The 17,515-nt window shown below is 31.7% G+C and overlaps 2 protein-coding genes across 3 annotated transcripts; both read left to right on the top strand.

Moving 5' to 3' along the window:
* The first annotated feature begins 1,347 nt into the window (after positions 1 to 1,347).
* On the top strand, positions 1,348 to 6,360 carry LOC127874360 (transient receptor potential cation channel subfamily M member 2-like). Of its 2 annotated transcripts, none has more exons than XM_052418628.1 (9): positions 1,348 to 1,440; positions 1,878 to 1,972; positions 2,114 to 2,220; positions 2,991 to 3,216; positions 3,963 to 4,147; positions 4,766 to 4,874; positions 5,101 to 5,229; positions 5,328 to 5,582; positions 6,018 to 6,360. In XM_052418628.1, the coding sequence occupies exons 1-9, from the start codon at positions 1,371 to 1,373 to the stop codon at positions 6,228 to 6,230; spliced, it is 1,389 nt and encodes a 462-aa protein (XP_052274588.1). In that variant the 5' UTR covers positions 1,348 to 1,370; the 3' UTR covers positions 6,231 to 6,360. The 2 variants fall into 2 exon arrangements, with proteins under 2 accessions (XP_052274588.1, XP_052274589.1); XM_052418629.1 differs by having other exon boundaries at positions 5,965 to 6,108.
* On the top strand, positions 6,357 to 13,863 carry LOC127874363 (transient receptor potential cation channel subfamily M member 4-like). The gene is made up of 5 exons (XM_052418635.1): positions 6,357 to 6,540; positions 6,658 to 6,847; positions 9,085 to 9,217; positions 10,194 to 10,257; positions 10,473 to 13,863. The coding sequence occupies exons 1-5, from the start codon at positions 6,406 to 6,408 to the stop codon at positions 10,530 to 10,532; spliced, it is 582 nt and encodes a 193-aa protein (XP_052274595.1). The 5' UTR covers positions 6,357 to 6,405; the 3' UTR covers positions 10,533 to 13,863.
* The last annotated feature ends 3,652 nt before the right edge of the window (positions 13,864 to 17,515 follow it).

Raw genomic sequence — 17,515 nt, 5'->3', positions numbered from 1 at the left:
AATCTGAGACACAATATTGTAAAGATTAAAATGCTGACCAAGTTTCATTATGACTGAAACATAACATGGTCCATTAAGTATTAACACGCTCGTTTCTCTATAATAGATCCTCTTTAAATACCAATGGAACATAAATAAACGAGTCATACTAAAATCCAAATTGAGTTTTATATGTAGATTACACGGACTGCATATAAGTGTGCAACGGTTAGAAAATTTATTTTGCTCAGCTTGGATCGGGTATCATTTATTGGGTCGGGTATTTTTAGTCTGTTTTGGTAATCATATAAAAACATGTACATCAATGTTAAATTTTATTAATACTTATAAATCAACCTGATAATATAACAAACATTAACATTGGGGATGAACAACTGATATATATAAAGGCAAGAAAATGAAGCTGTGAATGGATTATAGCTGTTCACGTAGGGGATCTAATCATTATAACTTGCCCTAAATGAATGCTAAAAGAGTTTGCCTTTTCTATACTATTAGTTTTTACATTAGTTTACACTATTTAGCATCTGTAATTTGTCTTTTTTTTAATTCTATGCTATGTAACAATTCAAAGCTGATTATTGTACACGGTAAATAAAATCGTTACACCGACGTTCATAAAATCATCTTTTTTTTACAAAACTCATAATCAAATTCAAAGTTAAAATGAAAGCAAGGTGATATGTTATTAACTTTTCTTTCATTAATGCATTGGTAATAATATCTAAATATTACCATAATTCGAAACAATGAATAATAAATACCTTCAATTGGATGGTGTGCTATATAAAATCAATACTAAATGCCCGCCATTTTTTTTTCGACAGGATGTTTTCCTTGGGTTTCCAGCGTAAAGTCAACAGCAAATAAATAGTTCAAATAAATAGTGTTTTAAATAACATTCGAGTAAACGACATTTCTAGAAATAAAATCCGTTTGAATGTTTTGAAACCACATGTACATTGCTCAATTTGCTGCGTATTATAAACAGATAGTTACATCACTGAATCAGAATGTTCTGTTCACAGTAGAAAATGCATTTAAACGCAAACAAAATTCAACAACATATAGTAATACTATATAAGTCCTAAACAATATATAAGAATATAAAATACTGTTGCATAAACATATTCAACAGTCTTTTAAAATATCCGATTTGATAAGAATGTTCAAAGGAGGAACCACACTCGATTTAATTTTATTGGAACTGAAAATTCGGATATTTTCCGATACCCTTTAAATATCAAAGTGAATTTTGTAAACAAAACATTCTGGTAATTATTCACCAAGATTAAATGGAGTCTGATTACGTTTCTGAAGTTTAATTTTTATTTTATATGTAGAAAGACTTGTCCCTTGAACACGTGAGGATGCTCGTACAGAAGCTGATGGGTGATACTTTTGAAATCAACTTGAAGACATATGACCAAAATGACGGAAGTATTAACCCATATTAAATTCCCAATTAATGAATGTCCTTATAATGTCAAAACAATATGGTAAAATACTGCACGATTTAAAATTAACGTTTAGTGTCGTTTATAAATTCTTTAGTGCTTTCATCTCATTATCTTTATAAAAAAAATTCTGTAATGAAGCTTTTCTACAGAAAGACAACGTTGAATGCGACTTTTTTTTTATTGTATTACTATAGTCTTTTCTCAATTGGAAATTTAATATTATTGATTTCTGATATAAGCAGCACATGTAATTAATATTCAATTATGGAATCATGTATAACACAAATAATTATATTTTCGAACATATTTAAATGTTCATTAATTGCTATTGTTAGTGTTGTTTTTTAATGATATAAATGCGTTATTTTGTTTATCTATGTGTTTGGATTACTGACGTTTAGCTATAATTGTTTTAAGAAATGAAGATGAAAAATCCATCTCAGGATTTGTTTATCTGGTCAATACTCATGGTCCACCAAGACATGGCAAAGACATTTTGGATCAAGGGCAAGGTACAAGTATTCACTCTATAAAAAGCAATTAACATGAAATGCTTTTTTATCGAGATTGACAATGCTCCAATCGCAACGTGTTTTCATAGGCTTAATGCTGTTGAAAGAACTGCTCATGAAAACCCTATACCTTTTGTACAGGATGCCCTATCAAGCGCTCTGGTTGCGTACAAATTGCTGAAAAGTTTGAAAAGCAAAACAGAAAACACAAACACAAAGTTGGCCAACACAATAGATGAATGTCTCAAGTAAGGTTATTTTCTGTGCTTTTAAATAACATAAATGCTCAAAATGAACGAATTTTTCGCAATATATTGCTTATAATAAAGTTATCTTATGAACAATCAGTTTTCTTATAGCAATAACCGATATTTAAACGATAGATGTGGTATGGTAACGAGAAACAACATGCTCATTATCATTATCATTTGGCAAAATATTAAGTTTAATTTCCTGAACGATATCAATTTATACGACACATGAACACTAATATGGTACATGAACATGTGTTGAATATATTGCGCCACAAAAAACGAAAACGAGCATGTCGTATCTCGTTAAACTATGTTACCATACCACATCTAGCTTTGAAATTTCGGCTATTGCTATAAGAACACAGATTTTGCATGGGTTAATTTTTTTAAAGCAATATATTGCGAAAATTTCGTTGATTTTGAGTGTTTAGAGGGTTGTAATTTTTTTCCGTCAATAAACACCACAATATGCAATTTGTTATATATTGCAGTTTTGTTTTAAATCCTTAACTTAGTGAATCCTTTTGATATAACAACGTTCTTCCAATAATACTCATGAATTTGTTTGAACTCGAAATACTGTTTTGTATTTAAAATGCATTGACTGTCACTATGTTTGCAAATATATTTCTGGAGAAAAAAATCCCTACAAGCTTAGCTAACATTCCACTTCTTTTAACATAAGATGTTTGTAAATTATTTTTTAACACATTATTGAATGTAAAGTAATAGGTTGAAACCAATTTGATATAATCCTTCTTTAGTGAATGGTCTGAATTATCCGTGGGAGTGCTCAGCGATTGTAACGCCAACGACGAGCAGAAGACTCGAGAGCTGCTAGTACGTAAGGTGTCTATCTGGGGTGAAACATCGTGCTTTTTAATTGCTGTGAATTCGGTTAACAAAGAATTTATAGCGGAAAAAGCGTGCCAGACATTTCTCAACAATATCTGGAATGGAGGATTGGCCAATGAAAATAGTTTTTTGAGGGTATGGGTTTTATTTAAAATATGTTGTGTCTGTCTTGACTAATTTTAATGAAATACTTCAACTATTGAAATATTTTGTTCTAAAGTTCGAAATTTAATTGCGTTTGTTTTAAGATGACAGATTTGTAGTGTTAACACACATACTTTCTACCGATATATGTCATGTTACACATGCCTCATTTCCCAAAGATGTAGTCATTAGTTTATGTTATCGGATTTGATATAAGTCTTAAATGAACAGTTTGTGTTTGTGATAAATGAATAGAAAAAAACCACTTTCTCTTCCGGAACAAGCTTGTCGTTGATGAAAAACATTCTTTTTTAAACAAAAGGTTGTGTATTTGTTATATGTAAATATTCTGCTTGAATCGTTCTTAGTTGAACATGTTGATAGCTGCCAATTATGATACCTTCCGAAATCTTGTACACAAGAGGGAATTTAGTTTATGTTTGTTTTAAGTGTATTTCATCGTTACTCAGAATGTTATTGTTCTCCTGCTTTGGTTCCGATTGTTTATTTTATAAATTAGGCGAAGCATTAACTTCGGCGCACAATTATGCCGGTTTAAGCCCCACATACATTCATTGACCATTTCGAATTTAAACTAGCTTTCGTAATTGTTTTAATGTTTTATATTGGGTTTTATTCCACTTGTTTGGTCACTTTTTTTAAAAACAATAGTGTTTTTTTTGTAATCTATTCACGATAGTTTAATATTTTGTTTTTTAAGCTTATTATATTTTCAGCTTCTGAGTTGCATGTTTTGTCCTTTTCTGGTGATCACTGTCTTGAAATACAACATTGATAACAAAAAATATTCCAAAAACGGTAAAGGAAAAATTCATGCAAAGACAGGCGTTGGAAAGGCAAATTCAGTGGAGTCGAATAGACAGAACTTAAAGAAGAGCACGGATGAAAAAAGGTCGTTCATGTATGTGTAAGCGCATATATATATATATATATATATATATATATATATATATATATATATATATATATATATATATATATATATATATATATATTTATGTTTTTTCTTTATTCGCCGTGAAATATACATACTTATTCGAATCGTATTTTCTGGCAAATCTAAATTGGCACACTCAGCATTTTTCTTTTAGGCATAAAATTGACCCGCCAGAAAACAATTTTACAACATGTGTAAATGTCTCGAAATAATGATCGCATTTTAATTGATAACAAACTCCGCTTTGCTAAATTTAATAACAACGTAAAACAGTTTGCCACGAGTTCACGACCTTTTTATGGCAAATTTAAGTTCACAATACTTCAGACGAGACTTGAAATTCAAATTACACATTATGTAATAAAATGAACACAAAGTGAATATGTTTGAAAATGTGAATGCCTTTATCGCGAAATACGATAATGCAAAGTAAAATGTAATAATGTTTTATGAGTCAGTTTCAAAAAGATCATGGACACAATTTCAACGTATGGGTTAAAATATGAATAAACGTTTTCGCCTTTGGTTCAATAAGCCTTGTCGAGATCATGTTTAAATGTTTGTTCATGTAACATGTGGTAGAGGGCGGAAACCGTCTGTGGAAATGACAACAGGCAAACATCAGATCACCCCAAGAGAGAAGCTGTATCATTTCTTCAAAGCACCAGTGATCATCTGCATGTACAATGTGGTATGCAAATATGTTGTTATACCATGGTGTATGGGGTAAAACAATTTAATCTTCTGGATTTAAACATTATAGGTTATATGTTTATTATCTACAAACATATCCCTTTATAACGAACTGTATTTTGAACTGTCCGCGAATTTCAACTTTAAGAAATCATTTGAGGCTGATCTTTTTTGTGTTTCCGATTGTATGTGGTTATGTTTCTAATCATAATGTTTTCTTTAAGCTGTCCTACATCGTCTTCCTAAGCATGTTTGCTTTCCTACTAATATTCAACTTCGGATCGAGTTTATCTTCACTGGATATTGCTCTTATGGTGTGGGTGTTTACCATTTTCACAGAGGAAGTGCGACAGGTTTGTAAAGCAATTCAGAATTTAGGATCGTGTGTATTAAAGGTAATTGAATATATTTTTGTTGAAAATTAAATGACATAAATTGTTTAAACTTTCAGATGGGAACACCCATCCCCTCAAAAATGTGCTCCAAACTGCATGTTTACATCTCTGATGTTTGGAACAAGCTCGATATCTTTACCATAGTGCTCTTCATAACTGGAATGACAGTTCGTTTCTTGCCGTATAATGGTGCACTTGAGGCTGCTCGCGTGATGCTTGCGTTAAACTTCATATCATTTTGCTTGCGTCTGCTGCACATTTTCTCTGTGCACAAACACCTTGGACCCAAGCTTGTAATGATGCCCAAAATGGTAGGTACTAACGCCCTAACGCTCCAAAGATTATTATAAGCTGTAGTATATTCAGCTAATAATACTCGTAAAGGGTCAAATACGTGTTGCGTTATATCTTTATTATAGATAGGTCATATAACTTTACTACGATAACTTCAAATGTTAATAATAATAATAGTTATAATAATAATAATAACAATAATTATATCAATAGAAGGACCACCAAGAATACAAAGTACAATATACACGATATTTTTTACAGAATATTTCCAATATTGAAGCTCAAAGGACGTTACAAAAATGTTAGGATATGAACAAATTCATGTTTCTTAAATCTATTGTGTTTTAAAATAATTTTAAAATTAATACACATGCCGTTTAACATGCACTCACATCTTAGAAAATATGAGGTACTTGGTTAGTAATACAAGCATTGATGATCACCATACACAGTTGGAAGACTTGATGTACTTCATCGTGATCCTGTTGGTCTTCGTTGTGTCTTACGCCATTGCCTCGCACTCCATACTGTATCATAACTCCCTTCCGACCTGGAAGACGGTAGTGCAAGTCTTCCGAAAGTCCTACTTGAACATTCATGGAGAGTTATTCATCGACGAAATTGAAGTTGCATCGGAAAAGTGTTACATATTATATAACCATTAATACACAATTGTAATATCAAACATTTATTTAAGTTGTTCAAGTTGTTTAAGGCAATAAAACATTTAATTAACTCTTACTTTTCCTAACAACAAATGCGCTTATGGACGTAATATATCAATGGTCTTCGAAAATTATAACTGATCTTACAGGTGACCAAGTGTGCACGTTTGATGAGATGTTGTGGAGCAACGGTATATACCCACGCTGCCCTAGTGATGTGGGCAAGATCATGGTTCCGATCCTAATGGGCGGCTACATAATGGTGGCGAGCGTGCTTCTTCTCAATGTCCTCATTGCCATGTTCACTTATTTACACTTTTTATTTTGTTCGTAGTCATCAATGACAGACGGTTGTATTGGTGGATAAAATTCATAGCCAATAAGTACCTCATTTATTTTAATTACATTATTTTTCCCCTGCAGTTATACCTTCGAGAAAATGCACGCAGAAACATACAAACACTGGTGTTTTCATCGATATTCATTAATCAGCGAGTACGACAGGAGACCTGTTTTGTGTCCTTCCTTGATTTTGATGAACCATGTGGCCTTACTTTTCAAATATGTGTATATAAGATGTTACAAAAAGAACGATCAACTACGTATCAGAAATTTCAGTAAGTATGTGTAACAATATCTTATTTAAGTCGCTTAATTTGTATGACCATCGGACAAAAAAGCATTTGAACAAAATAAGTGTTTTATACCGAATCGTTACCAGTAGACAGGTAAGCAAGTTAAGTTGTTTGTATACAGTTGCTTTATAGTCCTATTCTTAACCATGATTTAATTGATATACAAGGGACACAATTGTCACAAAACCAGGTTTTCATTGTGAAAAAAAAAATCTGATAAAGGGAGAAAACTCAAACTGAACTTTTGAAATGACCAAAAAAAATTAACCCCCTTTGTAAGTTTTTTTTTTTTTTAAATCTATTTTTAGTCGTGGCGACCTTGACATTGGAGATATTGACGTGATTCTTTCGTGGGACACACCGTCCCATGATGGTGAACAAATGTGCCAAATGATTTTAAAATCTCACAATGAATGACATAGTTATGGCCAGGACAAGCTCATTTATGGCCATTTTTGACCTTTGAACTCAAAGTGTGACCTTGACCTTGGATATATCGAAGTAATTATTTCGCGCGACACACCGTCCAATGATGGTGAACAAATGTGCCAAATGATTTTAAAATCTGACGATGAACGACATAGTTATGGCTCGGACAAGCTCATTTATGGCCATTTTTGACCTTTGAACTCAAAGTGTGACCTTGACCTTGGAGATATCGACGTAATTATTTCGCGCGACACACCGTCCAATGATGGTGAACAAATGTGCCAAATGATTTTAAAATCTGACAATGAACGACATAGTTATGGCCCGGACAAGCTTATTCCGCCAGCCCGCCAGCCCGCCAGCCAGCCAGCCCGCCAGCCCGCCAGCCAGCCAGCCCGCCCGCATTCGCCACTCTAATAACCAGTTTTTTCCTTTGGAAAACCTGGTTAAAAATGTACCGTAATATTTATGTTCTTCAATTGAATATTTACGAAATGATAAGTATTAAGCCCAATGTCAGGGATTAGTCTTGTTGATGTCTCATTTTTCTGTTTGCGTCTTGTTGATTTGATATAAAATATAAAATGCGGTCATTGTTTTGACGTCATGAAATGTTTGCTGCGAAATTCTTCGTTGAGACATGCATACGTTCACGCAATCGGTGTGTGTGTATGTGTGTGTGTGTGTGTGTGTGTGTGTGTGTGTGTGTGTGTGTGTGTGTGTGTGTGTGTGTGTGTGTGTGTGTGTGTGTGTGTGTGTGTGTGTGTGTGTGTGTATGTGTGTGTGTGTGTGTGTGTGTGTGTGTGTGTGTGTGTGTGTGTGTGTGTGTGTGTGTGTGTGTGTGTGTGTGTGTGTGTGTGTGTGTGTGTTTGTGTGTGTGTGTGTGTGTGTGTGTGTGTGTGTGTGTGTGTGTGTGTGTGTGTTTCGGGCGGGGATGATTTGATTTCGCTAGGTTACCGATTTTTTATCCGATTGTTATATAGAAAACATATAATTTATGTTTATTTGATTTCATCCTACGAGTTGATGTAAGGTTTAGACGCGGATGTTATTTATCCTACAAATTACAATACAAATATAATCATGAAAGTGAACATTATCTAAAATAAAAATATTTAAACATCGTTTATAAAAGCTATCCCTATAAAACCACAAAGATAACAACAAATAATACATATACAATATGTATTTAGTGTTTCATTCACAATTTTATTTAAAATCAGCACCTACTCATAATTTTTCATCATGGCATTTCAAGGCATCCGTAATATATATGGCAACCTGTTGAATGACTATGATACTTAACAAAGTAGGCATGCGTTTTTAGATTTCACTAAGTTAGTCCACATGGATTGAACACAATTGTTTTTGAGAAGATCTATATAGATTGACTAAATTAGAAGAAATTACTATTGCGTTAGCTCAGCTATATATAATGTCCCATATTTCATATGAATATAAAGTGATTGAAAGAAGTAATGAGATAAAGATAGAGATTTGTTTTGTAGAACTAAGCTTCACTTATCTATTTTTTTATATTTTCTATATATGAGCAAGACACGCAAATGTTGTCGATGTAAGACAAGTAGTTGTTAATGTAATTTGTATGTATCTTGATAAATCGACTTATAGCCTGACCTTAACAAATGTAAGCATACTTAACATAAAATAATAATCTTACTGACAATACGATATACCTGAACTGAATCGATTTGGAAATAAAATTCTTCTGATTGATTAAGATTTGTTACTGAAAAGTATCCGCACGTTATATGTTCTAATTGTTTCAGACCAAAAGTTGGAAAAAGAAATTGAGAATGAGAATATGAAATGGGAGAAAATTATTGCGGATGACTACCATCTGAAGCGAGAGCGAAGAACGTTAGAGAACATTCATTGTAAAGTCGACAGTTCAAAGGAGATGTAAGTTTTATAACAATGAAAAGGAGACACAGCTATGCTCGGGTCTAATAGTTTGGTAATTAGAATATGATTTTTGAAAGAAGTTTGCTAATGTGCTATACTGAATGCTTTGTTTCTTATATGTACTTCCACATTACAGTGATAAACTCATGTACATTTGAGATACATATACGTCGTACATTTTGGCTGGCATTTGTGGAGAATCTATATATCTAGTTATATTTTTGATAAAGTCTAATTATATTTCGAAAAGCTACATATACCTGATTTACATTATTGTGTATTAAAATCATAAATCATCAACAAGAAAAGTATTATCAATGACGTAATTGACAAATGAACACTATCAAAAGGCTGAAGAATTTACTTTTGAACGCTGCCAATTGGTTAATTCCACTTTATGTCTTTAAACTTACAGACAAAAAGGATGCGTGATGTTAACGCCATTTGATTTGTGCTAAAAGCTCATTTCAAGTGACTTTGTGATTGTATAATGTATAGAACAATTAAATGCTTCAAGTCGTTTTTTTATTCCCAGGAAAAATATACACTCTTCTTCAATCAGTATCATGATGGGTGTCATTTATTGTAAAAACAATTAAATGGCGTTTACATATTGTTATTATTGAATAATGAATATTTTCTACATGTTCTCAAACCAGAATCAAAGGGTAATTATGCAAGATATAAGTGGGAACACGTATATACATATTTTTTCATATAAGGCCAGCTTACCACTTGGACATATTAACATTGCTTTCTTAAATATGGAAGAAGTATCTTGTTTGAACATGGACAGTAATGTGCATGTTTGAAATGTCCAAACAAATGCCCATTCTTGCTTTTTTATAATGACTAGATGTACGGATCCTTCATTAGATGGTCTCTACAATTGCATCACTATTTATAATTTTTTTGATCGAATCGGATATTTTTTCCACGAATTCTGATTAAATTATTGATTTTATTACTGAAGATTGAGACGAATTGAAGAGCAGCTTCAGCAGTTGCGCTCCGCTCATCTAGAGATGAAACAACAGGTTGGTTGTTCATAAATTTACATTATACTTAATAACATCATATTCCTGCATGATAGTTCAAACATATGATTTTGGTCTGTTATGAGCATCTGTAAAATACGAGATCATATCAACTGATGTAGGTGTATTAACGGATTCACGACTATGGGTGCATGTTGACTTTTTATCGGATCCATATTTTGCCTAAGCATTAGTTTGTAATTTTGATTTAACAGATTGATGAGCAAAGAAGAGCACCAGAGGCTCTGGTTTTCCGTCATGAACCACGTCTGTAACCAAGAGGAGGGTTGTGTTAACGTAAATAGAATGGCGTTAAACTTTAACCGAGTGCTTTTTAACGAAAACATAGTGAATATACATCAGAACTACACAAACAGTGGACGTTTACGCGAATCTAGACATAAATAATACCAGTAGCTTCCAGTACAGATTATAGGATATGAAAAATATTTCCGCACATCACGACCAACTGATTTAGTTGACATAGCAATGAAACCAGATAAATAGTCCATATATAGAAAACCCAAATTATGAAGCGAGTCAATCGAATGTACAGACCTTACATTGTTCTCGTACTTACAATATACCTATTAATGTATTCAGATGAACTCATTTGATTAATAAAGCTGGACATCAAAAGACATATATTAGTAGACCTGCAATACTCCAAGGATTGTTTCGTAGCCCTGTGCAACACAATCCGAGAGAATAGAATAATAAATCCCTGTAATATAAAGTAAACATATTCAAGTTAGTGTGGTTAATTTAAAATGGTGGACACACAGATTCATAACTATACTAAATATACTATTTAACACTTTGGAAATCGCCTAGTTAAATTATAAAGTATATTTAACTAGCAAGCAAGACAGAGCAGTTATATTAATATTAAATGTTATTATATACTTATCTTAGGAACATCAAATATACATTTAATTCTACTGCTACATTTTTAATGAGCATATGTCTACATGTGTAAGCTTTACTGTATATGTTGTATCATATTAACACTAGCTCATACAAAATGCATGTTAAATTTGGCGTTTATGCCTATGTTTATACATGTACGGTATTTGCCTTTTTATACTATTTAACACTTTTGGAAATCTCCTAGTTAAATTATAAAGTATAATTAACTAGCAAGCAAGACAGAGCAGTTATATTCATATTAAATGTTATTATATACTTATCTTAGGAACATCAAATATACATTAAATTCTACTGCTACATTTGTAATGAGCATATGTATACATATCTCTATGTTTATATATGTACGGTATTTGCAGTTGAAAACTTTTTAACGCTTTTGGACATCACCTAATTAAATGATATAGTATATTTTGAATAACAAGCAAGACAGAGCAGTTATACTGATATTGAATATTGTTTTATAGTTATCTTAAGAAAACAAATTATACATTTAATGTTGCTGCCATATTTGTATGGGCAGACGAATCTAATCCAAAAAATTGTTTTAAGTACGCAACCTCTCATTTTAAGAATACCCACCTTGAACAAAAACAAAAACAAAAAAATCAACAATGTAACCATGCAACTATTGTTAACTATATTGTTAACTATATACATATCATATATACCTGTACAAGTAGTGTTTATTTGCCTTTTTGTTTAGCTTTTTTGTTTGTGTTTTTGTTGTTGTTTTTTTTCTTTGTAAATTTGATTGCACATATCTTTATTTACGATAATCACTTATTCTCGTGTGTTCTCGAACTCACCTCTCTGTATCAACCTGAAATAAGACTACCTTTCCAACAATTTTCTAACATCTATCAAGCAGGAGCTATGTGTTTATCTCTTTTTTTTGTTTTTTCTTCTCACTTTTGTGATATTTCTTTTTACTTCTTCATTTCTATGGAAATTTCTGTTTTTTGAATCCCTAATTTTTGTTTTCTATTTTTTCTTTGTATTTATACACATCTTATGTCTTAAAATAGAAACCAACTGGACACAAACATTATCATGTATATCTTCATCCACCTCTTCAAATGATTAAATTATGTACTTTGAATGCAAAAGGGCTAAACAATAAAGACAAACGCATAAAAATCTTCAAATGGTTAGACGAAAAAAATATAGTATATGCCTATGACAAGAAAGTCACTTGACACATACTTTAGCACAAAACTTAAAAAATGAATGGGACGGAGACATATATCTAAGTGGACAATATACTAATAAACAAGGCATTGTCTTTCTGATAAAAATAATATAGGGATCCTAGTCGATAACTTTAACGAAATAATAATTGGCAGACAAGCAAGTATAGATATCAAAATACACGAAACACAATTAACATTAATCAACGTTTACGGCCCTAACATAGATGATTACACATTCTACGAAACATTACAATCCTTTATAATTAATAACCAGGATAAAAACATTATCGTCGGTGGTGATTTCAATACTGTTCTTAACCCATTATTAGATAAAAAGAATGTAAACCTTAATACTCACTTAAAAAAAGAAACATTTTAAATAACATAATTGAAAACTATAATTTGATAGACATCTGGCGTACAGTAACTCCAAACGAAAGCAAATTCACCTGGCACTCAAACACAAAACCAACAATATTTTGTAGATTAGACTATTTTGTAATATCTGAGTCACTTTGCAACATAATTGACACATGTAGCATAAAACCAGGATTTATGACTGACCAAGCTCTAGTTGAACTTAAACTGCACAAAATACAACCTGAAAGAGGCCCAGGATTCTTTAAAATTAATAACAGCGTCTTATTAGATACACAATATCAAACGCAAATAAAACAAGAAATACTCAATACAGTTCAAAATGATAAAGATGCAAACCCAAACACCCTATGGGAAGTAATTAAAGGAAATATACGTAACACAACAATTAGATACACATCATTTATACATAAAGAAACCCAAAAACTTGAAACTAAAACCATCAAAATCATTGAAACACTTGAAAAACAATTACATGAAACAAACACAAACGATACAAAGGCCATTGAAAATGAAATTACATCAAACAAACAAGTATTAGAAGGAATCTATCATACACAGCTAAATGGAATTATACTACGAGCACGTGCACAGCATGTTGAACACAAGGAAAAAAATACAAAATACTTCGCAAACATTGAAAAACGTAAAAGTGAACAAAAAATTGTACACAAACTAGTTGTTAATGGCGAAGATAAAACAAACAGATCTCAAATACTAGAAGAACAACGTTCATTTTTCGAAACCCTCTATAAACGAAAACATGTTGAAAATAACACCCTTTTTAAAATTACACATCATGCCTTTTATCAAGAAGAAAAATTATTGTGTGATGGATTACATAATGAATATGAATGTGGACTAGCACTTAGAGAAATGCAAAATAACAAAAATCCAGGATCTGATGGAATCACAATCGAATTTTATAAAATATTCTGGAATGATATTAAAACACATTTAATTAATTCACTAAACTATTCATTTAACAACGAAAACTTAACTACGCTACAAAAACAAGGTATAATATCACTCATTCCAAAACCTGGAAAAAACTTAGAATCCTTATCAAACTGGCGCCCGATTAGTCTACTGAATAAAGATTACAAAATTGCAACTAAAACTATATCAAACATAATTAAAAAAATATTACCATCAATCATTTCAAGAACTCAATCTGGCTTCATAAAAGGACGTTACATTGGTGAAAATGTACGTCTGATACAAGAATGCATAAATTATTTCAACCAACCAAACAATTCAGGCCTTATTTTCTTTGCAGACTTCGAATAAGCTTTCGATTCACTAGACCATTCGTTATGTTCTCTTGTTTAGAAAATATGAATTTTGGTGAAAGTCTAATTGAATGGGTGAAACTATTTTACACCGACATAAACAGTATTATTATTAACAATGGATTTTTTTTTCAAACAGTTTTAACATCGAACGAGGGGTAAGACATGGACGCCCACTTTCATCCTCGCTTACATATAAAGGGAATATCATTAGAACCTGACGACGAAATTAAACTGTCCCTTTTTGCTGACGATGCAACTTATTTTTTAAATGACAATAGTGACTCATTCAATAACCTTATAGAATCACTAACCCTTTATGGAACGGCATCAGGTCTAAAACTAAACAAAAGTAAATGCACTGTGCTACGAGTAGGTAAATTTAAACAAAGTAATATTCAACTTAAAAAAGAAATGAAATTCCACTGGACATAAGATGAAGCAACAACGTTAGGAATAACCTTTACAAACAATGAAAATGAAACAGTTCTAAAAAACATATTGCCTAAATTACAAAAAATAAAAAATTGTTTAAAATCATGGCAGCATCGTAAACTTACACTAATCGTAAAAAACACGGTGTTGAAAATGTTTGCACTTCCTAAATTAATTTATACACTAACAGTTCTCCCAAACCTTCAAAATGCTATCAAAGATATACAATCAAAAATAATTAATTTCATATGGGACGGTAAACCTGATAAAATTAAGCGAACGCAGTTAATTCAATCTGTAGAAAATGGAAGTATTTAATTAACGGATATCGACTCATTCTTGAATGCAATCAAATGCAGCTGGGTTAAAAGATATCTAAACAATACCAATACGAGTAAATTGAAATTATTCTACAAGGAAATCCTAAAAAAATATGGTGACTCCTTACTTTTTATGTCCCCCACTATAGTAGTGGGGGACATATTGTTTTTGCCCTGTCTGTTGGTCTGTTGGTCTGTTTGCGCCAACTTTAACATTTTGCAATAACTTTTGCTATATTGAAGATAGCAACTTCATATTTGGCATGCATGTGTATCTCATGAAGTTGCACATTTTGAGTGGTGAAAGGTCAAGGTCATGGTCATCCTTCAAGGTCAGCGGTCAAATATTTGTGGCCAAAATCACTCATTTTATGAATACTTTTGCAATATTGAAGATAGCAACTTGATATTTGGCATGCATGTGCATCTCATGGAGCTGCACATTTTGAGTGGTGAAAGGTCAAGGTCAAGGTTATCCTTCAAGGTCAGAGGTCAAATATATGTGGCCCAAATCGCTTATTTTATAAATACTTTTGCAATATTGAAGATAGCAACTTGATATTTGGCATGCATGTGCATCTCATGGAGCTGCACATTTTGAGTGGTGAAAGGTCAAGGTCAAGGTCATCCTTCAAGGTCAGAGGTCAAATATATGTGGCCCAAATCGCTTATTTTATGAATACTTTTGCAATATTGAAGATAGCAACTTGGTATTTGGCATGCATGTGTATCTCATAGAACTGCACATTTTGAGTGGTGAAAGGTCAAGGTCATCCTTCACAAGGTCAAGGTCATCCTTCAAGGTCAAACATCATATAGGGGGACATTGTGTTTCACAAACACATCTTGTTTAATGTAACATCAGCAATACCATTTTGCATGAAATTGCAAACAAAAACATTTTTATATCTAATGTTTTATCGGCATGGACTAATGTTACTAATAATCTAGAAACCCAAATCATAAGTAAAACTATTTTATGGAACAATAAAGACATAACTGCAAACAAGAAGACTTTTTTCTATAAACATTGGTTTGAACAAAACATTAAATATGTCGACCAATTGTACGATAACAGATTAAAGGACTTCTATTCTTTTGAGAATATATGTTATATATACGGAATACCTTCAGGCAATTTCCTAATCTACAATTAATACAAATAACAGACCATTTACTCAAACATCATTCACGGAAAACATACTTGCAAAACAAAACAAAACAAATAAAATATTTTACAAACTACAAATTAAAAACCCTGCAGAAAACTCCAAGATTCAAAATAAATGGCAAAGCCTTCTTCGAGAACAAGAACTTGATTGGAAACAAATATTTATCATGCCATATAAAACAACTTATAGCACACTGATAAATTTTCAATATAAATTTGTCCATAGAATCATAGCTACAAATAAATACCTTTTTAAGTGCAACCTATCCAACACAAATTTATGTGATATGTGCAGCGAATACACTGAAACAATAGAACACCTTTTTTGGGAGTGCAAACATATTCAAATTCTATGGAACCAGTTAACAACATTTCTAGAGAAACAACAATTAAAATTAAAAATGTCTCTCTTAAATATAAGTTTCGGTGTGAATACTTTTAAAATACCAGACATTAATAACACTGTGAACCACATTATCATATTTATGAAATATTTTATATTTAGCTTCAAATACAAAAAACAATTACCTACTTTCAAGTGTTTTATAAACTATTTAAAACTAAAGATCCAAATTGAAAAAGAAATAGAACTCAACAACGATAAACTTCATATTTTTGAACAAAAATGGAAACATATAAACTTTCATAACACAGTCCAGTAGTTTTCTACCCACCTTTTACAATTGACTAAACTTATTTTAATTTTTTTAAAACACCTATCACAAACAACCAAAGAAAAACAAGTACACATTGATAATTTGTAAATATTAAAGGAAATCACAAGGTCAACAACATGTATATATTAGCATATTTTGTATTACATGTTTAAACAACTTTGCTGCCGAATGTTAATCACCATGTTTTTTTTATTATTCATGTATACATTGTATGTTTTATATTTAATAAAAGATAAAATAAAAAATGTGTGATTACATTCGGTATACATTTCCTGTATAGAGTATTTGTGTCTAAAAGTCGTTCATTTTTCCGAGATCCTTTTTATGCTTTCACTTCAAAGTTTGATATACTCGCGTTTCACCTTGTACATTCTTTGCATCGACCATTGTATGGCGATGCTTTCAATTTGTAATTAGTTTGAGTCCGTATGAAGTGTCTTTGTTTTTTGTGTCTAACTATTTGAAAATCGGTCACTTTGCCAAAACAAAGGCTTCTTTCATTTTTCCTGCTTCACTTCATTTTATAGTGTGTATAGATGCAGCTTTATATATATATATATATATATATATATATATATATATATATATATATATATATATATTCCATTAAAAAGGATAATGCATCATGTTTTTATAGCAAACTTTAGATTTATTTTAAATGAAAGTGCCAGTAGGTAAAGCGTTGTCTTCATGTTCTCCCACTAATCTCTCTTTGCATTGGTCCTCATGGAACTCCTGTGGTAGTAGTTGACAAATATGTCGCCTTGAATGATTGAAAGTTGCAAAGGTCTTTCTGACCGCAAAACAGTGCATGCATTTTATCAAGAAATCATTGGGACCTATGTATGTTTATATGTCATATAAT

Source organism: Dreissena polymorpha, chromosome 3 (genome assembly GCF_020536995.1).
Source record: "Dreissena polymorpha isolate Duluth1 chromosome 3, UMN_Dpol_1.0, whole genome shotgun sequence".
NCBI lineage: Eukaryota > Metazoa > Mollusca > Bivalvia > Myida > Dreissenidae > Dreissena > Dreissena polymorpha.
Note: the sequence above shows the minus strand (reverse complement) of the source record. Positions and strands in the feature narration are given on the sequence as shown.